Source organism: Haplochromis burtoni, unplaced genomic scaffold (assembly GCF_018398535.1).
Source record: "Haplochromis burtoni strain Fernald_Lab_line unplaced genomic scaffold, NCSU_Asbu1 Contig_57, whole genome shotgun sequence".
Lineage (NCBI taxonomy): Eukaryota > Metazoa > Chordata > Actinopteri > Cichliformes > Cichlidae > Haplochromis > Haplochromis burtoni.
Genome location: NW_024582418.1, coordinates 863,588 through 884,950, shown reverse-complemented (window position 1 = coordinate 884,950; position 21,363 = coordinate 863,588). Strand labels below are relative to the sequence as shown.

At 41.0% G+C, this 21,363-nt stretch overlaps 1 protein-coding gene across 1 annotated transcript in view; it reads right to left on the bottom strand.

Annotated features, from left to right (window-relative positions):
* Positions 1-21,363, bottom strand: part of LOC102294935 (WD repeat containing planar cell polarity effector) — an 89,926-nt gene that overhangs the window by 9,260 nt on the left and 59,303 nt on the right. The window contains exons 14-17 of the mRNA XM_042220925.1: positions 20,475-20,538; positions 11,020-11,119; positions 4,829-4,934; positions 657-748 (exon numbers count right to left, since the gene is read on the bottom strand). Coding sequence (XP_042076859.1) covers positions 657-748; positions 4,829-4,934; positions 11,020-11,119; positions 20,475-20,538 — 362 coding nt within the window. The remainder of the gene's footprint in view (positions 1-656; positions 749-4,828; positions 4,935-11,019; positions 11,120-20,474; positions 20,539-21,363) is intronic.

Here is a 21,363-nt window from a genome sequence, read left to right as displayed (position 1 = left end):
ACATAGTGGATTCGATTATTAGATCTGCAGTTTTGGCTTAAATTCTAGATTTGGGAAGGGAAGGTAACTTGAGCCAGAAAGAAATCAGATGCTTTGTACAGGTATAAGTACCTGTACAAATGAGAAAAATTATGTTGGCGTGACTTCTTTAAATAAGAAAGAGTCACAATAACAGGACACGGATGAGATCTAACATGCATGAATGGTCTTCAATCATACACAAAACTCTGCATTTCTCTGGTCATCATCTTCAGGTTAATCATTTTCTTGTTTTCATTTTTTAAGCATTTAATAAAGTCTGCTAGGTTTGCATCTAAACTCAGTCTAGATGTAAACCAGGTGAAAAATGATCCATCAGTCTATCCATCTATCAATTTTCTGCCTCTTCTGCAATCAGGTCAAAGGATGCTGCAGTCTAAGTAGAGATGCCCTGACTTCTCCTCTCCTTGGCCACACTAACCAAGATGTTGGAAAGACATCTAAAAAAAGCTAAACTGATTCAAAAGTAAAAAGTTTAGTAGACATTGATATCAAACCTAGCTATGGTTTCTTTACAATAAGACAGGTTTCACTTTTTTACCAAAGCTGACTAGCAATGTCATCCTCCGAGAGAGTTTTGCTGGGTTTGCACTGTTCATTTATACCTGCACACTTACCTGTTTGTTTCAGCATCCTGAGCACGTCTGGGTTGACGGTCAAATGTAAGGTCTCTGGTTGTTGTCTCCTCCGACTGGCTGCTCCATCAGCACTGACGAAAGAAAATAGAGCTGGTGACACATGTTTCATGTTGTTTAAAACTGAACGAATGAGTACGTTCGTAAAACAAAGCACAGAATAGATAAGACCAGAAACATTATGATAAAGTAAATATGCTGTTAGCCTCTAAGGTTCTATATCTGGCACAAAACCATTAGCGGCAAATCCTGAAAGGCAGAGATCTTTAGACAAGCAGAAATCATCCATGAACCCTCTTATAAACCCAGCACTGATTTAGCAGGTCTGGACTCACTCACGAGCTTCTCCAGCTGGCTAACAGGCTAAGCTATGCAGTTTCAGGAAAAGCTCACTGCAACTGATAAAAGAGAAATTTAACGACAGATTGACATGAAGTGTGAAATCATGAGATTTTCTACTGGCCCAAAAGAGGAAGGAAGCAATGCAGACATTAAGCCTGTATTACTCCATGCTTTTAAGCAATACATTGATTTATAGAAAATAATTTTATTGACCATTTGGCTGTGGTTTGGAATTTTTTGGGCGTCCCCAAACCACTACTTTTTCCAGGATCCTGTCGCTGGTTCATGTTTCATTCCCCCCTTTGAACCTCTCTGGTCACCACTGGTTACTCAAAGCACCTTATGAGCTTTGCCACCTCAGAGAGCTCCCATCCAATTATCTGGCTATGATGATTCGGCCTTGTGAAAGCAGCGCAGGTTTTTACACCTGACTATTTCCCCTTGTCCAATTTTTCAACTACTAAAGCTGTCTTATTTCAAAAAAAGTTTTTGTATTTATTCATCTTGGGTTTGCTTTGTCCACTAAGGTTTTAAGTCTGCTTCTAGTTTATATTTCAGATAGAGATTTAATGAATTCAATGAATCTGAAACTTTATTTTTTCAGTGTTTGGTTTGTCCGTTTCCATCACAGATTTAGATACACACCACTGTTACTGCTGAAACTGCTAAAACTAAGGTGTTTTTTCTCTATAGCATTACCAGAAATATAAATATAAATATAAATGGTCGGTAAGACAGAATTGAACTGCAAGCAGATACTTCTCTCAACCTTTCAAATGTTCAAACATGAACATTTTTAGTTTTTCCTTTACAACTTTAGATTAGGTCACACCAAGAAGTCAGTCAGCGCATTTATCGTTATCATTTATCATCATAAAATAAACTGTTAACAGAAATTCTCAGCTCTCTGTCGCTCTGAATGCTCACAGTAACTTTGGCCTCCAGTAAGCAAAAATAAAAAAAAATGAAATCTTGCATCCTCCTTCCTCCACTGACAGAAGACTGTGTGATGAGCGAGAGAGGCCAGCAGCCATCAAAGGAACGTTGGGACGCTTCCCAGATTTCCGTCTTGTTCTCTCTCACTTCGAGTCGGATTTGGGGAATGCGGCGGGAATCGGCGAGGAGCCCCCAAACTGCCATTGTGCTCGCCTTCCTCTCTTTCTCCGCTCTTTTCTCAGCGAGCCAAACGGGAAAACGCCTGCGCTATAATTCCTGCCCTACTCCATCTCAGCTAAGCTGTCACTGGCTTCACATGAGAAACAATGAAACTTCATCGGAGACCAGATTACAAAAGAGGAGGGGGGGTGGGGGGTGTTTCAATATAAAAATTGTTCTAAAGGAGGAGGAGGGGGGGGGGGGGTGCAATAAAAAGCAGAAGCTTTGTCTCTTCCTCTCTGTGGCCATTATCTTTGGGGAGGTTTGGGGATCTGCTTTCTTAGCCTCTGTCAGCGGTGCAGGGGAAGACCTGGGGTAGTACGACTGGGCTTTTGGCTGCCAAATCGCCCTAACCCTCTTTTTTCCCTCGTCTCGTTCCTTTTACTGTTTTTAAAAAGAGCTTAGGACACAGCATCTCTGTCTCTTCCCCTCTCTCTCTCTCTCTCTCTGGACCCAGCTTGTTTAAATTGGCCGATAGGAAAGGATTTGGGGTGGATGGAAGGGGCTTAGAGAAACGCAGAGTGGAGGGGTTTGAGGGTGGAGGGGGTGCAGCAGAGAGTCATCAGTGTTACAGTCAAACAGCCATGAAAAGCCTATGAGGATGAAAAGAACAAGAGTGCCTTTTTATCTAATGCACACAAATCCCATATAAATACTCCAATATGTTAGTTGGGGTATGACAAGGAAGGCCCCTCCATCACTTCCCCACCCCACCACCATCCCACAATAATAGAGCCGTGGATGTGGCTGTGTTTGTGTGTATGTTTGTGTGTGAGAGACGGAGAGGGATGCTTTCAGCGCGTCTTTAGTCACACTGTTTCAACATGTCATTCATGTGGACGATTGTATTAAACAATCACTCTGAAACACTGAGTTTGGTCTGCACTCTGGAGACTGAGCCGTAGTGAAAATGGACTCTGGTGGCGTTTTAAAAATGTGGCTCCCGGTTCAACTCTGGGATCGCTGGAAGCGTAAGACCCGGAACTGATGTGGTTTTGACATTTGAAATGTTGCTGGGAGTGAAGGCTCTTAGGCTGCAGCTGGGTCATTTGGCCACAGACGCTCTCATACGATTCATGAGCAGACAATGCAGAACCTCTGCGGGAACGTAGCAGTGTCTGGATGCCTTATTTGTAGTGAGCTGAACTAAATTATTTTTTTTTATATATATAAATGGCAGCTCAAGTCAACATTTTTGCAAAAACAAAGTGTCAAATGATTGAGACAGTATAGTATCGCCTGCATCTGTAACCTCTTAACACTATAGAAAGTTTATGTTTGTTTATCTGCCTGATCCACAAATGTATTGTGGTTAATTCTCTCGCACTATATGCACAAAGGGTAAAGGAACAGTGTTATACTGTGTGTGTTTGGAAAGAGGTTAAAGTGATCAGCAAATCACGCTTCACCAAAACCTGTTGCTTCTTGTTTTTATCCAGAAGGACATAAAATACACTCACCAGCTACTACATTAATGCGAATATCTAGTCAGTCGATCACTCAGTGCATTTAAGCATGCAGACATGATCAAAGCGAGCTACTGAAGTTGTGAGCATCAGAATGAGGAGGAAAGGCAACTTCAGCAGCCTGTTTCGCACCAATAACCACACCATGTTCAGAGTATTTTAGAAACTGCTGATCTGCTGGGATTTTCCCCTCACAGCCATGCCTACGGTTTACAGAGAATGGTCTTAAAAACAGAAAATACCCAGTGACTTAATATTGTAAGGTAAAGACCCCACAATAACACAGAGAAACCCCAAACAATCAGACGACCCCTTATGAGCAAGCACTTTGGCGACAGTGGGAAGGAAAAACTCCATCTTTAACAAGAAGAAACCTCTGGCAGAACCAGGCTGACAGAGGGGCAGCCATGTGCAGCAACCAGTTAGGGGTGAGAGGAGAGACACAAGACAAAAGGCATGCAGTGGAAGAGAGCCAGAGATGAATCATCACTCATAATTAAATGCATAATACTCAAATAACTGCTCATTAATTGGCGGTACAGGAGATTCACGTCATGGATGTGCGGTGGACAAATCTGCAGCAACTGTGTGATGTCATCTTATCTTTGAGGAGTGTTTCCAGCACCTTGCTGAATCTACGCCTTGAGGAATTAAGGCAGTTCTGAAGGCAAAAAGGGGATCCAACTCAGTACTAGGAAGGAGTATCTAATGATTGGCTGGTGAGCGTATGTACTAACATTAAAGGACCTCAGTCCAAAGCTTACAGCCTTTACAGTGTCATATGCACCACTTTGATAACTTTACAGTCTTTTTCTAGTGCCTCTTCTCTGATGCCATCATGCATGTCCTGAAAAAGAGCATCCATGACTGATCGGGTATCAGTGTAAAAGCTGTAATGTCTCTCAGTCATAAAAAGGCAAGATTTTGTAACTTTAATCTGATCATAGACCACATAAAAGTTAGACACAACCACCGTACCGTCTCGGACTCATTTCTGGACTCTCCATACTGAAGCTTCAGCATTAACATGTTGTTTTCTTCCTCAATAAGGGAGGAGAATCTGGAAAATTTGCTTTGATATGAATATACAAATATGGTTCTAGATCTAAGGATGTCACACCCTGTTTGAAAACCAGTTTAAACAGATAACACTTGACAAATGTGGAACTGCACATGGTACATGTGACTCACTGTGTTGATGGGGAGCGTGGAGGGTCCGCTACACTTTGCGTCCTCGCTACCTGAAGGTCACTGAAGCTGGAACCACAGGCATCACTTCTGCCTCTCTGAAGATCTTCTTTAACAAAAAAGACAAAACATTAATAAAGTCACCCAGATTGTGTCACTGCTTTCATTATAGTACACATATACTAATAAACTGTGTGTGCTTCTCTGGCGTCAAGATGTTGCTCTGTTTATTGGCAGCTGCTGGTGCTGATATTTCGGTCTATAGCATGTTTCTAAGCCTTACAATTTCTCCTCTAAATATGGTTTGTATAAGGCGAACAGTGCCTGAGCGTCTGTTTCTGCTAATTTGGACATCAAACCTTGATCATCTTGTTATTGATAAACACTCGATTCGAGTTTCTGAATTGAGACAAGATGTCAAACAGTAAACGGCGGATGTGCGAACAAAGCAGCCGACAGAGCTGAGAAGGAATCAAGAAACAAACGCTGCTTTCCCTCAACACACACCGCAGCTAACAGGCTTTTACCGCAACAACCAAGAAGAGAGGGAAAGAGAGGGAGCGGGAGGGAGGAGGAGGAGAAGTGGATCTTCAGATAAAGCTCTCATCTCTTTGCCCGTTGAAAAGCCCTGCAGTCATGTCAGCCTTTGTGAGGGGGAGACAGAACGATCGGGAAACCAACTTGGCTTCTCCTCTTGGCAAAACGCTACTCAAAGGAAAAAGAGATAGAGGGGAAAAGAAAGGGGCCTTCCCTCGCACTTGTTCGCTACTCTGCCTCTCACAATGCTGTATCTATCCAAATCAGCACACTTGTCAGCCAGACAGCTATAAGCGATTTCCAATGCTGTTATAAAAAGGGACCATTTCTAAGCTGAAATGTGTGTTCTCTATTGTGCGTTTATGTTTGTCTACAAGCGACAGCAGAATCTCTGTTCATCGGGACTTACAATGGATGCACATATGGGCCGTTTCCAAGTCTTAGACTGACATCCACCTTAAACAACCGCTCGATTTGGAAATGAGTCATTTTATTTTTCTTTTTTTTTTTTAAGAAAACAAATACAAAAATGAGTCAAACAATATGAGGAGATGTATTCATCTTTCCAGTGTTATTTTTTTTCCAGTTCTGCATTGTGTAAAATAGCACATGGTGGAGATGACCTAGATGAGGTTTTTTCCCCAGTTGCTACTCAGGGAAACCGCAGCAAGTAGTTTTTCTGTCCTATAACTCAGGTAGCTGCAGATGGGTTTCAAAGGAGGCGGAGACATCTGGGCTCATGTGTTTTCCTGTATCCTAAAAAAGGTGATTCTGGAAGTCATAATCCTACTTCAATAACAAGACCAAAGTTTTAGCATCAAAATATACTAAAAGTACATAAAGAAGAAGTATCGACCACATAGACTCATATGCACAACATTACTGGATCATAAAGAGTGATTAATTAATGTATATATCACTTTAATTTTGCAGCTCAAGATGCTGTTTAGCTTCATCTGTACTAATAGTTTTATATTTCAAAATATTTTCAATTTATGTAGTACAATAAAAGTTCAAAATATAGTGAAGCGGAAGTAGAAAGCAGCAACTGTAATATAGTGAAGTACTTGAGTAAATGTAGCAAGTTCCATTTCATCTGTTCCCATTTAATTACGCTCTCATGCAACAGCTTTAGGCACTGTAAGATCAACAGTACACTAATGACTTAGTGGGTGGTGCTGGTGACGGGGGCATCATATTTCAGGGTGGTCTGTGTCACCACATGCTTCGCTTTTGGAAATGCCTTTTAGTACTTGCAGGTAATTTCAGGTGTAAAACTGCCTCAGGATATAACCTCAAAAGCAACTTGAATGACTTAACGGCTATTCTGACGTCTGGCTAAAGGACAGCAGTTTTAGGTTTTAGCAGAATTAGGCTTTAAGCTAATACATTCATTTAAACAAACAAAAAAACATAGCATCAAATAAATAAAATTGCAGGGTGGAGAACAGCAAAAAAACCCCCACTCACACACAGTTGAAGGAAAAGTTCAATATACTGTCTAGCTAAATGTTGGTTTCTCCTTCAATGTTTTCTCCTTGTGCACCTCTGGACTTGCTTTATGGAAGTCCTGTTCTCACCACCTGCACACTGTCAAAGGCACAACCTGCAATTTGTATTTCTTTGTGGGGAAGAGGATGAGCCAAATATGGCCGTAGGTTGTTTGTGCTCCGTGTTCTCCCTAAGACGGCTCAGCATGTTACACTAGAACACAGCAATGACAGTCTGACTGGTAAAGAAATTTATGGTTCACAACTAAAAAAAACCTCAACAAGAATACTTCTGATCTGATGCAACATCTTTAAGCTTGGATGCAGCAAACTTTGACTGAAAACTACAGTTTGGTTCCCCAAACGATTCCACAGAACCAATCTATCATCATCAGTGATGATGAATCAATCTAAAGGCCCGGTGTAAGTAATATAAAGGAAATAACCAATCATTTGGTTCTTGTTTTTCTGTTTTTTTTTTCAAGTGGGTGAAGTTAGTTTGGTGATAGACTGGTAACCTGTCCCTCTCACCCCGTGACACCCTGGATAGGCTGCATCTTTCTTCATAACCTTGCATTGGATCAGCAGTTAAGAAAACTGAAGGATGCATGGAATAAATTATCATTTTAAAGCAAGAAAACAGATGTGAACAAACTACACATGCTGTTCAGTTAAATAGTGTCTTACACTGTTGCCTTAGAACAGATCCCCCACCGTCTGTCCTAAAAAACGAAACAAAACTAACTAAATAAATTAAATGTGTAACAGGTACTCCAGTGAAAGTTACTGCTGGCCACTCATGACCGAAATCCATACAGAGGGAGGAAAAACTCTTTCAAAGCTCAGAACAAAGCTGGGGTTAGGTCATGCTTATGCTTTTGTCATAACAACAGGTTGACCTAATAGAGGTCATTTCAGATTTCACAAACAAAACGAGCTGTTTTTAAGTTTCTCTTGAGCAGCAAGAAACTAGAATTGATCTGCTTTCAAACGACCACCAGAACACGTTTACTCAAACACGTGTGTCTGCTTGATTTCTATTGAGAACAAACAACTTTCTTGAGTGTGTTTGAACTGAATTTTTTGACAATGTGGGGCAAAGGTGACTGAAGCTGCACTGTGGGAACTTTGTGCACAGAGAACATGTGACTGATGACACAGTCTGTGTTTAGTCAGTGAGGAAGGAATCAGGAGGAGACCATGTGATGAGAACAACCAGACATACCTGCAGATGTTATTTATATTTTAACAGCAAACAACACTCTGATTAATTTGCAAAGCACATATTAGTACATGCAGGTACGGACTGAATTTAACTGAAAACCCTGAAAGGCACCGAAACTCGAAAGTTGACTTCTTGTCGTTACCTTGGACTGGTTCTTAGTGAGCACTTTTCTACTCTATCTTGAACACTCAAAGCGCTTTACACAACTTGTGCAATCACCCAATGACACCCATTCGCACAAGCACTTTTTCCTAAGCTGTTACCAAGTGCTTCCTAACTAACATTCACACACATTCATATTCCGATGGATGCATCGAAGAGCAACTTGGGGTGAGTATTTTGCTCAAGGATATTTGGCATTCAGACTAGGGGGAAGCCAGGAACGATCAGTAGATGACCTGCTCTACCGCCTGAGCTACAGCCACCTTAAAAGTTAAAGTGGTTTCCTTAACAATCAGTCCGTTTACTGCTTCTGTTTTAGGGGCTTGCACATGCCCAATGATAAATGTGTGAGTGTGTCACAAACACGCCAGAGGCTGTGTTTGTGTGCGTGCACGCATGCATGCATGTGTGTCTGTAAAGCGAGACTTGTTCACTGGAGCCCTCTGCTTGAAGCAAGCCACTCATTATTTATGACCTGGCTTTTCTGCTCTGTTAATATGCTGTCTGCTTGTCTGTCTAACATACAAGGGGACACACACTCTTATAAAATGGGATCAGTTTAACCGTCCTCATCAAGGGCTGTGACAACACTAAGTGTCACTGTCATGAGTGTGTGTGATTTCTAAATGAATTCAGACCTTCTGATGGCTGACTGTGTCATTTTTTTAAAAAATCTATTAATCAAATAAACTTTAATAAGAAAACATTTTTTATTTAATTTACGGTATAATCACATGAAAACGAGTTTTCACAGGACTGTGCATGCAAGTTAACTCTTAATGTTACCAAGGTCAGACCATGCAATGCTCAGAGAACCTGCAAAAAACCAAGAGGTACATTTCTCTACAGCCTCAGTTATCATGCTAAATTGTAAAAATCATGACAGTAAAAACAGAAAAAGACTGAACAAGTATGGACTACTTGATGATACAGAAGTGGAGATGTTTGGTGTCACATTTGATGAAAACCAAACACTGCATATCAGCAAAAATACCTCATACGAACTGTCAGAATGGCTGTGAAGGGGTGATGATTAGAGCTTGTTTTGAAACCACAGGACCTGGGCATCTTCCAATCACTGAATCGACCATATGAGGCCATCTGTGTGATAGATAAAGCTTGGCCGAATTTGGGTCATCTACAACAGAATGGCTGGAAAAAGAAAAGAATCTGCGTTGTGATGGCCCACTCCAGACCTCAACCTGATAAATACTGTGACGGGACTTTAACTATTTTCCTCTATACCCTGTGATTGCACCTCACTTTACATCAATAAAGATGGGTGTTGACAACCACCAGTTTTCGGGTTTTTCCACAGGTAGCTGCAATTTGTATTGCAATTTGTATTATCCCCTTTTATGTAAAGACTTGCGATGTACTTTCTTTTTACCGACTATGTCTTACGAAACTGCAAGTAAAGTAAAATCTAGTGACACATAATGAAGCTTCAATGCTGTAGAAACATCTACTGCTATGCAGCAACACAGGATAAGCTTTGAATCAAGTAGATAAGTTTGCACTAAATATTATCATTTTATTCAGTGAAGTTGTGAGGACTGATCAGGACCCAGAAAGAAAAATATAGGCAGGCCATACAAACCAACGTTGTGTTTAATATTCATTAATTTCTTTGTTTTCTTTACTTTGGCAAGTTAATATTTGATGTTTTCCCTCTTCTTTATTTACACTTTATCTACACTTTCTTCGTTCCTCACTTGTTATTTATTTTCCCTTTTCACCCTCCTTCTTATTCCCGCTGTCATGCCTCCTTTTTCTTTCTCCCTTCTGTCCCTCTTGCTCTAAAGTGCTGTTGTCCAAGGATAGGACACGCTGCAGGTGATGGAGGCAAATCATCGAGGACATAATTAAGAGGCTTACGAGGAGGAGTGTGCGTTTTATGCATCACATTTGAAATATAAAAAAAAAAAAAAAAAACCTGCATGCAAACAGGCCTCACAGTTAGACAAGCGCTCATTTTCATTCACAGACAAACACACAGACACTCAGCCGTAGGGGTTTGACCTTATACAGTCGAGTTAAATACCTCTCTTGCTTCATTTGGATGTCTGAGTACACATACACACGCACGCACAGCCTTCCAGTGTGTTTTAAGCACCAATGAAGGACTCTTCCGACATGTTCATCTAGTTCCCTCACAAATTTGAATGTAGTCTGCTCACCCGTTGGCCCTCAAAGCTTCTGTGAGGAGTTGTGTGTGTGTGGTGTGTTTTTGAGTGTGTGTGTGTAATCAGGAACGTAGCTTGATCCCCTCTGGTATGTGCTTTCGGGAGTGTTTGTCAAAGGGCAGCAGCAGAGGCTGAAAACTGACAGAAAAGCTGGGTCTTTCCTCCTCTTGCTGGCGTCAGACTACATTTCATTAGCCTGACATTAAAGACTTTGTCTTAAATGTATAAAACGTAATCTTGAAATATCGATGGTGTGGGGCTAAATTCTAATTGTCCACTGTGTAGTCATCACTTTATATCATTTGTGACAAATATTTCCTGCAGAATCTCACTTTTGCTCATTCTTATATACCAAATAAGCACATGTTTTCAGAGTTTTGACACAGCTATTACTCTGGCAAGCATGATTCTCCTCTGTGCTGTTAAAGGAAGGCTAGAGCCCGAGAAAAAATCTGCTCTCAGATGTGAGAAAAGTGTGTCACAGTGGGTGAGTTACCGAGGTTATCAGGTATCCACCTCCCATTTCAGATGTGAGGAGAAATAACGAGTCACATTTAGTGTCTTTTGGTTAGACATGATGATTACTTTTCTTACCGTTGCCTGCATTGGTCCGGGCCTCGATTTCATTAGCTTTCCTCTTGGCCACATCTGCTAGCACCAGCTCGCCCTTATCACTGGCAACATAATGGAGGTCCTTTGAAGGTAATGCAAGAAAGAAAGAAACGTGAACGTTAATCTAAAATGAATCTAGGCTCAGATGACAATAGGGTTTTTTTTATTTGAGGGGTTTTGGGTGGGGGAGATGCGGCATTTTGGCGGGAGAAGGAAGAAACAGATGAAATGACAGGGGGAAAAATGAACCGTTTGAAGCCCAACATCAGAAGGAGCACCGGTTTGGATGAAATGCCGGTTCCTCAAAAAACTTTGAAATCAGCCTGCTTGCGCCCCGCACCATCACCAACCTCCGGCACACACACACGCACACACAATCACGCCCGCTTCCCTGGTTTTGAACTACGGAGGATGTTATCAGTCACATTTCAAAAGTGTGAGAGGAGACGAGGGACTGTTCACCTTTCAGAAACGCTGGTATTCTCTCTTTACGGAGAAACATATCCAGCTGAGCACATTACGATATCAGCCTGCGACAATATTGGAAACAGCATGTATCCTCTGTATCTCTCTGTTTGAGTCTCACATGGCCACAAAGATGGAGATAATGTGGCTAAATGATGTCTGAGGGTGGCTGATTTAAAGCCCAGCGCTGCCACATATTCATTAACAACCACACTGAGTATTACATCTCAGTTGTAGGAGTATTACATCTGCTTCCACAAGCGAGGCAGAGGTCAATTCATTATTTATTAAATTGTGGAAAAATACAAAAATATCTATATTTTTTTTAAGTGATGTGCTTCGAAAATGCCAGAAACAAATAAAATAAAGGAGGTGCTTCTAGCGTTTTGCAAAGGGCCTTTCCCCCTAGAGCCACACGTTCTGTGTCCAGGTTACAAAAACACAATTGGTGCAGATTTATTGAAGGCTGTCCAGCCTGGTACGTTCAGAGAGACGTTTCTGTTGCATCAGATTTGGAAGAGCTGCAGCTGAGACGTTCTCATTTGCAATTTTGATCAGATGGCAGTAAAACTGTAGTTTTTCCTCTAACTCACACTCTGGATTGATAATGAACAAAATGAGACGTGTTTCTAAATCCTCCCATTCAAAGAGCCCGAGCTTTTCATCTTCAAGCTTACAGTTTTGTTATGCACTGAAGTTGAAAGTAGAAATTCCAAACATTAGTTGAGGTCTCAACTTTATTTTCCCTTTATGAACTGTCTGAATTTGACCAACATCAAACAAAGAGAAGGTTTTTTTTGTACTGCTTTTTTTTTTAACTATATGTCACATCAGATACTTGTAATTGTCCTCTTGGTATCTAAGGAAGTTAATACATTAATTACCTTTAAATACCCACTGCTTGTTATCATGTCACTTGTTTAAACAATTAAATGAAACTTTGTTTTTTCTGGACTCTTTGTTCTTTCGGTTTGTTGGTTGTTTTATGTCATTAGGTTTTCCATTCACTGTATGAATGCTTGCTTGGACCACCTTGAAAACCGAGGCATATTTCGCAAGAGGTTTTATCTAGAAATGATAAATATGAATACTAAAAAAAAAGGTTTATAGTGTAGAAAGACCCTGGGAGCTCTGTATTTGGTTGTGTTTATTCACTTTGTTTTGTCAAATTGTTTTCAGGCATTTTCTTAATTTGCATGTGTGTTAAGCTTTCAGGGACACCCAATTAACCAGACTTTTTGGATATCAAAGGCAAATACAACATACTATAATGATCAGTCTATAGATAATTTGCGTGTATTTTGAGAGTGAAGCAGCTTAGTTCATTCAATGAATTTCAGAATAAAAGGAAGAAAGCTTTATGCTTCATATCCTGCACGATGATCACTTGTACATTTGTGAGGGCAGATGTTAAAGGTTGGCTTTGTTGTTTTCATGTAAAGACACTGGAAGCATCATCATCATCACCATGTTGCTGCAGTTGTTGCATCCTGTGAATGTGTTAGCAACGCTGCTGAAAAGGCCAAATATACAAACTATACAAATGTGAGAAAATGTTAAAGTCTGTGCAGTAATAATGGCAGAACCTCTGTAACATTCGACCTCTTGAATTGATTGAAGTGGGAGTGAATCAAACCCTCATCCTGGCACCCCACGAGGGTCGAGTGAGAGTCGCAGGGTTTCCCCGGGCTGAGTGCAGGGCCTGAGGCTCCATCAAAGGGTACAGCGTGTTAAGGAAAGTCTTCCGCCTCAGCGACATCACAGGACATCACTGCCGTGACTCAGGGCTCGCCATGGATAACCCTCAGCTGGCTAAAGCCAGCCCCCAGCTGAGTCTGCACCCGGCCCTAATACCCCCATATTGTAACCCAGCTTTTGTACCCCCAGAGGAAAGAGAGAGGGGGGTGCTGGTTTCCAAAAGAGGTGTGGAGCAGAGAGGGATTGAAGCAGACAGAGAGCGAGAGTAAAGGGGAGAGAGAGTGGGAGAGAGGTGCTGAAATTGAGGAGTATGAATGGGAACAGATTGGGTAATTATAGTGCGGTGCCTGCCCTCTGTGGCGAAGAGTTAGGAGGAAATGTGAAAATGGCCGACAACAAAATGGCCTCAAAAGAGCCTAAATCGGCTCCCAGGACTGAGGTGGCCAATTGAGCCCCTGTGAACGAGGAGACATGGCCCCTCAATTAGATATGAGTGAGGCTTCTTAATTGATAACAAACAGAGCAGCACAAGATTAAACAGACGAGGAGGGAGAGGAGGCAGTACAGTGAAATGATGGAGAGGCGCGTGAGTGACAGAGCACAAGGGAAGGGAGAGGGTGAACAAGACGTAAAAAGACGAAAGGGAAGCAAAACTCACAACAACAAGGAGAGAGAAAGAGAGAGCGGGATGACAGACAGAACAGAACAATATGAACATTTGATGTTGGGGCGCTTTATTCCAGCTTAGCCCCTCATAATGCTGTCTGAATCTGAGGAAAGAGACCCAGTGAAAGACGAGTGAACAAATGCGAAACGATAGAGAGACAACTGAGAGCTGGAAAGAGAGAGAAAGGGAGAGAGGAGTATCAACCCGACTAAGAAGGGATAACAATAATACTGCATATAAAACCATCAGATATTACACCTCTTATTCCCCAACGCTCAAACGCGACACTAATCTTATTTATATAAGAGCTTTAGGGGTTGCAGCGAGCCAGCTAACCGCACCGATAAAGAGGGGCGTTTTAGTGGGCCATATTTGGGGAGTAGAGGGGAGGGAAGTGGTGGATGCTAAGAGCCCGATATTGCCTGATATTTGGGTTACCTCCAAATAAATGAGGGATTAGGTTAACTGGCACACAGCAGCGCTTACAGCACATTAACTGACGGGCTCGTGTCTGTATGTTTGCAGTGTGACGTGTTGGCTTTGGACTCAGGATCGATGAGCATGAGCATACACAAAGTGCACTGCACTTTTTTAGGCGAGCATGTGTGCACAAAAGCTTATTATGGAGCGATAACAGCATATAAACTCAGTGCCCTATGGATGTGTGGCCGTTTGCAGAGACTGCAAAATAATTCAGATAATAATAATCAGATATTTGTAGATTTTTAATTCTTCTGTAATTTTCAATGCATTTTTTGTGCCTTTCCTTATTGCCTCAAACTTTACAGTTTATTCTTATAAATCAATGCCTATTTGTGACATCAAACTAACAACCAAATATGAATGTATTCTTATTTGTTGCCCACCTTTTTCAACTTTTAATAAAAGCAAATCAAGTGGGTGGACATGGACAACACATCACTTGAAAAGCAAAGGGTTATTGGTATATTTACAGTACACACATATTCCACTCATACATTCAAATTGCAGCGTTACACGTAAAGGTCAGTTTGATCATGTGGTTTATTTCTTGTAATGCCTGGCATTTGATAGCTCTGTGAATTCCAGTGATGCACCTGTGAGCCCGGAGTCAAAATGATGATGGTCACTTATACACGTCTGAAATCTCAACATGCAGGGATTAGTGAATGAGTACGGGCACAGCTTTTGCTCTTTGATTCATGGGGGTGGCATTAAATCCTGATGATTACCTCTGAAGCAGACACACTGGAAAATATCTACCTGGACCTAGTCGGCTATCCCTGGTGATAAACACACACAAATAGCTGTGAGTCCTACAAGTTCTAACTAAATAATAAACTAAATTTTGAGCTCACGTGGCTGCTGAAATGTTTAAGGACACAGTTATCATTTAACGGCTGCCAACGAATATTCAGTTAAATAGTGAGAAGAAGCCTGGACAAAATTCCTCCCACCCAATTCTACCAAAGATCGTCCAGTCGCGACATATTTAAAGATGTTAAATATGCAAAAATGAAACAGAGAGAACAATGACAGAGGCTCACATACAAACTATGATACATAAGTATTCATAGTGCAGTGTGACTGCTAATCCTGAAGATCAGTAAAGTTTAATTACAACTTTCCTATCAGACTGGTGATTAGTAACCACATTTTCTGAAAGAGACCTGAAAAACATATTATATCTACTTTTCTCTAGGTGTCACGCACTTCCTAATTCCTTCAGCCACCTATCGAAGGTTGGATGTGTCTCAGACTTCCAGGACTGCAGCAGAATTTTTCTTGCTAACAGTGGTAATAATGAAATGGCCTGAGCCTCACAACAATCATTCCCACTGCTTAAATCATCAAGCCTGAACACTGCTGCAAAAGCGGAAAGGAAAAATAGAGTTTGGTGAAAAATTCAAACAGGTGACCCCAAAAAGTCTGCACACAGAATAAACCGATAGGATAGGCTTCCTTGCTCTGTTGATATAGATATACTATCGAGTTACTACGATGGTTTTCCAAGCATTTTTCCTACACTTCATCAGTAATCTCAGTAACAGTTCTACTTGCCAATCTGCAGAGACTTTGTTTTTTATTACAACATATTAATTTGTTGTCGAATGGTTGTGATCAGATAGCCACACAACATCCATCCATTCACTAATGTGACCAGACTGGAAAAGCATTGGCACTTTTCTAGTCTCACTTACCTCTCAAAGCAGTTTATGCTACTAATCACACATTCATACAGTGCTGTATTCTCCACTGCTCATCCACAACCGGCTTAGAATCACCACTCATCCAAACATACATGTCTCTGGAGGAAAAAATGCACAAACTCTATACACTGCCTGGAATCAAACCAGGAACCTTTTTGCTATGAGGTGATAGTTTATTGTGTGAGCCTATGCACAGTCAAAACTTACACCTTCAGCACACCAAACTCAATATTACCAAACAGCACATTTGCCAAGGTGCTGAAGAGGAAGAGATTTCCTTTCAGTTTTCAAACAGATCTACATGTAAATTGGTTTTTGGAAATCTTATCAATGATGTGAAAAGATGCCTTTTCACCTTTTACTTTTTAACCAAATTAGTTTTTGCTGGGTGGTGCAAACACATGCACACAAAAACATATTAACAACCTGACATAAAGTTTAATCTTCTGTACATGAGCGTATCCGTTTCACATTTGTTTTCTGACACATCTGCTATCCAGGAGTCTTGTGTTTGACTTCTATCTGATAGGCCTTAAGGACTTTAATTGTGCTAATTGCTTATCTAAGCAACAACAATGAGCTTACTGCCAAAGATGTGCAATTCCTCCTCCACCTACAGCAATGCCAAGCCTGGCATCAGATAGGAGAGGAAGATAGAGGGTGAACCGAAAACATGCAGCTCGCCTTACTGCTTGTGTATCTAACAAGAAAAAGTACAACCCCTCACTGGGGAACAAAAGAGCCGGCATCAGATTTCGGCTATCACACAATTTGATTTAATTAACATGCTACATCAAGAGCCAAAAAAACCCAGGAAGAGAAGAAGAAGAAAAAGGGGAGGTGGTGGAGGGAAAGAAAACTTGACTTGGCTGGCGAATGACCTAATTGGTTACATTATCGACTCATTATCAAAGGCTAATTAGGGAGCTACTAAACAGCATCAATTATTTTTAAAAAATGCAAACGACTCAGTAACCCCCACTACCAACTCTTCATACACCCCACCAACCTCCACCACCACCACCAATTCCTCCTCCCCCTCAATTTAACCCGACACAAGTGTTTCATTTTAACAAAAGGTTTCTTCTTTTGGGGAAAAAAAGGCTTGGAGGGCCTCTATTGTTAGCTGGGAAACAATGGGGCAAGAGGGGACCGGGGTCTGATGATAGAGGGGGTGTATCATGCTGAGCATTTCTAGAAGAGGTGAGCATGTTATCTGTGTGCATGTGTGTGCTCTTTACCAAGTCGACGGTGCGTTATTGAGTTCTATGGGCGAGTTTGGTAGTTAAAAAGAGTTTGGCGAAGGTGGGGGTTGCCCTCATTAACCTCCTCCACCTCGACTCGATCAGCAAACCAGCGGGTTAAAGCAACAACACAACCTAATTAGACAGAAGGACAGAGCAAGGGGTGAAATGTCAACGTCCTCCTTCTCTCTTTCGCTCTTTGTGCACAATGAGGTGCTGCTCTCTTGGTCGCTGAGGCAAAAAAGTGCTTGAAAAAGGTTGTTGTGACTGAGCCTGAACTTTGTTACAGATCCAGCATGACAAGGACTTGCAATTATCTGTTAAATTTGGTGAGAATTCCCATAATGGGCCACCACAAAGGGATCCGCAGATGCTTAGTAATTCGGTCTCTGAAATTTGTTTGTAAAAGAAAAAGAAAAAAGGAGAGTAAAATAGGGCAGTCAAATGATGTTCAAGAGCTCAGAAAGATGTCACCTGTCCATAGAAACAGCTCTCTCACATACATCATTTTTATATTTACATATATATGTTAGAGATGCATTTATCTCCATGCGTAGATTTTTTACATTTACTTTTCTCAAACAAGAAGTGAGTGACCTGGCTCCACAACCATACCCATGAAATCTCGCCCAGTCCCGAGAGCCAGTGGACACCGACACAACGGTGCCGGATAAAAATCACACCAGCTTCACACAATCTGGCTTCAAGGTCACGTTCTGTTTGCTGCTGTGATCCAAATCCTCTCTGTGAGGGAAATCGCTTTTTTTTTTAAGAAAAAAGAAAAAGAAAAAGCCTCATTTTACCAGTTAGTAATACACTAATCACAATTTCGTGATTTAACTAGATCTTCTTGTCTGTTTAGGGGCAACATTACTCAAAAAGGTGTGTGGACTTTTACCTGAGATGAAGCTTATTTAGGAAGGCTTCTCTATCACTGTCAGAGCCACATTGTTTATTGTGTCCCATATCTTTTCAAATACATGACAAATTATAGTCGCTAAAAATGGGAGCTATAATCTTGATGTTTTTAAGAAAATATGGCAGACAAAGAAGAATTTAGAGCAATGACAGAGGTATGTTTTACAATCATGTTTTGCAATCACATTAGTGGTTCTGACTAAAGATACAAGTTATCATATCTGCATCGAATCATTTAAAAAAAAAAGATGACAGAAGAAGATTGTGAAAGTACATGAAGCTATATGGAAAATATGGCAGAGGCTTTCTGGACTGATTTTCTTGACCTCTACTTTGCTGACAGTACAGGCCGCCTTCCGCTCGGGCTGATTTGTCCTGTAACTGACTCCACCCATCGAAGCTAGTTCATACCCTTCACTGAAATGTATTATGATTACAGCTTTCTCTCCCCTCTCACTCATCTGGACACAGTTTCATCTCCCCCTTCCATCATTTTTGTGTTACATTTATCATTTAGTTTTCCATCTACACCACAGCCTCCTCCCCTCCCCTCTCTGCCCCCCTCTTTCCTTTGCACTCTTTCAAGGTTCACAGGCTCGACTCCACCTTTTCAATTCGGCTTCCCAGCAGCACTACTTAGTGGGGAGGGAATTGGAACCAGTGCTATCAGTGTGATTGAGGGACCAAGAGGAGTGTGTGTATGTGTGTAAGAGGGTCTGTATTAATGTCTGGGGTGTTGGTGAAGCATGGAGCAAAAGGGGCCCCATGAAAAAGGGGGTCAAACACATAGGAGCATTTCAGCGTGGAGTGGAAGAAAGAACGAGTTAGAGCGAAGATGAGAGGAGAGGAAAAGGCTGAGCTGAGGCCGTGGAGGTTGTGAAAAGATAGAGGCCCATACTGAGATCACACCTGCTCTCTGACACGCAACACACACACACTTGTATGGGTTACAAGTCATGTGCAAATGAAAGTAACAAGGGTGCAACAGTGAATGAGCAATTATAATAGGTTTTATACCAGTGGAAGAGCTGCAGAGAAGCTCCCTATAGCGCATGAGTCAACATCTAACCCTCAGGAGTCCATCTAGAGCAGATACACCAAACATGTTTTATTTCACTAACATAATCTAGAGTAAACATGTTAAGAAGACCTGATGAAAAGGTTCATGTACACAGATTCCAGATTTTTTTAAGAGAAAAAAGGCATAAAGATAAGCTTAAACAAACAGTTATCAGAGCTCACAACTTTTTTACTGTAATATTATAAGTGATTATGAGAAAGAATTTCCAAATATTCACTGGTATCCGTTCATCTATTTTTATGAGTTGGGTTCCTTGCACTTTAACACTTTCTTCAACAGACAAAAAAGAAAAGATTCAGAGTTTTCATCGTTCAAACCTGACTGCTGAAAATGAATACATTATAAAAGGTGCCCAAGAAAGACAAGACTTAGCATAAAGTATAACAATAGTCTACAGACATGTGTCATACTTAATGTCATAAAGCAGGTATTTCGAAACAAATACAGGTATTGATGAATGAAGAAAAATGGCGGTAAGCATGTTACACGTCATGACAGATTCAGTCCATGCAGTGGTAATTTGGACTAAAATTGCAAGAAAGGGATCTTTTAAACATGTGTGGTACATGCTATGCCATTCTATTTTCACTGGCATATTTTAAATATCATTTAATTTAAAAGCCAATGGCATATAAATTTGAAATTTATACTCTAGCTCAAAGGTTTCTAAATTTCAGAGATATTATATGTGTACCGTAGTTTGTTAATCCCTGTTAGCCAGAAGCTTGTGGTTCAGATTCTGCTAAACACTCAATGTCACACAGTTCTTTCTACTTTTGGTTCTGCATGATGTCAGACAGGAGGGATATCCTTATATGGTCGTCTCAGATGCACAGCTTTGACTGTAAGCAACCCACTTGTTGGGTAAATAGTCTGTTTGTGAGCAGCATTCACTTTAAAGTAAGTTGGCTTGACAGGAAGATGGTCTCAAAAGAGCTATAAAACTGATCAGCAGCACCAAATCCCATAAATACGGATGATTTTAAACCTTGAATCATTGGCTATTTTCATTAGTTCATTTGTTAAATTAGTTGATAATTAATGTCCATGGAATTATATATTTTATTTAAGAAAAAAAGGCTTCCTTGTGGATTCTGTTTTGATGTCAACAACCCTTTTTGTGACTCTTTTCCCCCTCAAGAAAGCACATAAAAGGAAATTTTCTTTCTACTCACCATGAATAAATCTCTGGCTTCTAAATCTACAGCGAGGAGGAAGGCCTTCTCGAAACACTGGTGCCTGCAGAGAAAAAAGGAGACAGTGAAAAAGAAAGACAACACCCTGAACATGAAAGCAAAACAATCATCAATCTAAAAATACATGCTTTGAATGAAAATGCATAGTTAAATAAGTCTAAGGTACATTTACGTGCTTGCTTTGGTCTGCATGTAGACACACGCCTCAATACAGACATGCACATGCACCTCTGCATTCAACACTGTCAATAATTGAACTGAGAATAGCGAGCTCTTTTCCTATTATCCAGAATTAAAGCTGGGAGAGAGAGCTGTATCTCCCAGTACAAAACACCTCAACTTTCCCCGGCTACAGCCGACATGAAACAAACAAACACAAGCGGAGAGAGGAGGTGCGGGGAGGAGGTGCGGGAAGGGGGGCGCCTTCCTTCATTTGATGTTGATGGAGAGAAAAAGAATGCAGGTAGGTGATAAGAGAGGAGAGGACGAGGGATGCCAAACAACGCTCCAGCTCGGCTACAGAGGAGGAAAAAGAAAGACAGGGAGAGGGAGCGGGGGGTAATTGCAGGATGGAGAGCAGTGAGCAGCAGTGTGTGGGAACAACAGGGTCTATTTCAGTCAAACAGGCGTTTCAAAAGGCTCTCATGGCAGAAGGGAAAATGAAACAACAGTCTAAACAGGTGCATGCGTGCTGCTTTGCCTTATGAATGACTCAAAGCTGCATCAGTATGTGTGTGCAATGAAATTCAAAAGCTATTTCTGTTTTAGAATTTTTTAATAGCAATAAAGAGAAGGAAATAAGCAGTGTTAAATTGTTTCTGAAAGAGGTTTTTGGATATTATTTCTTATTCTGATTCTCCACCCTGTG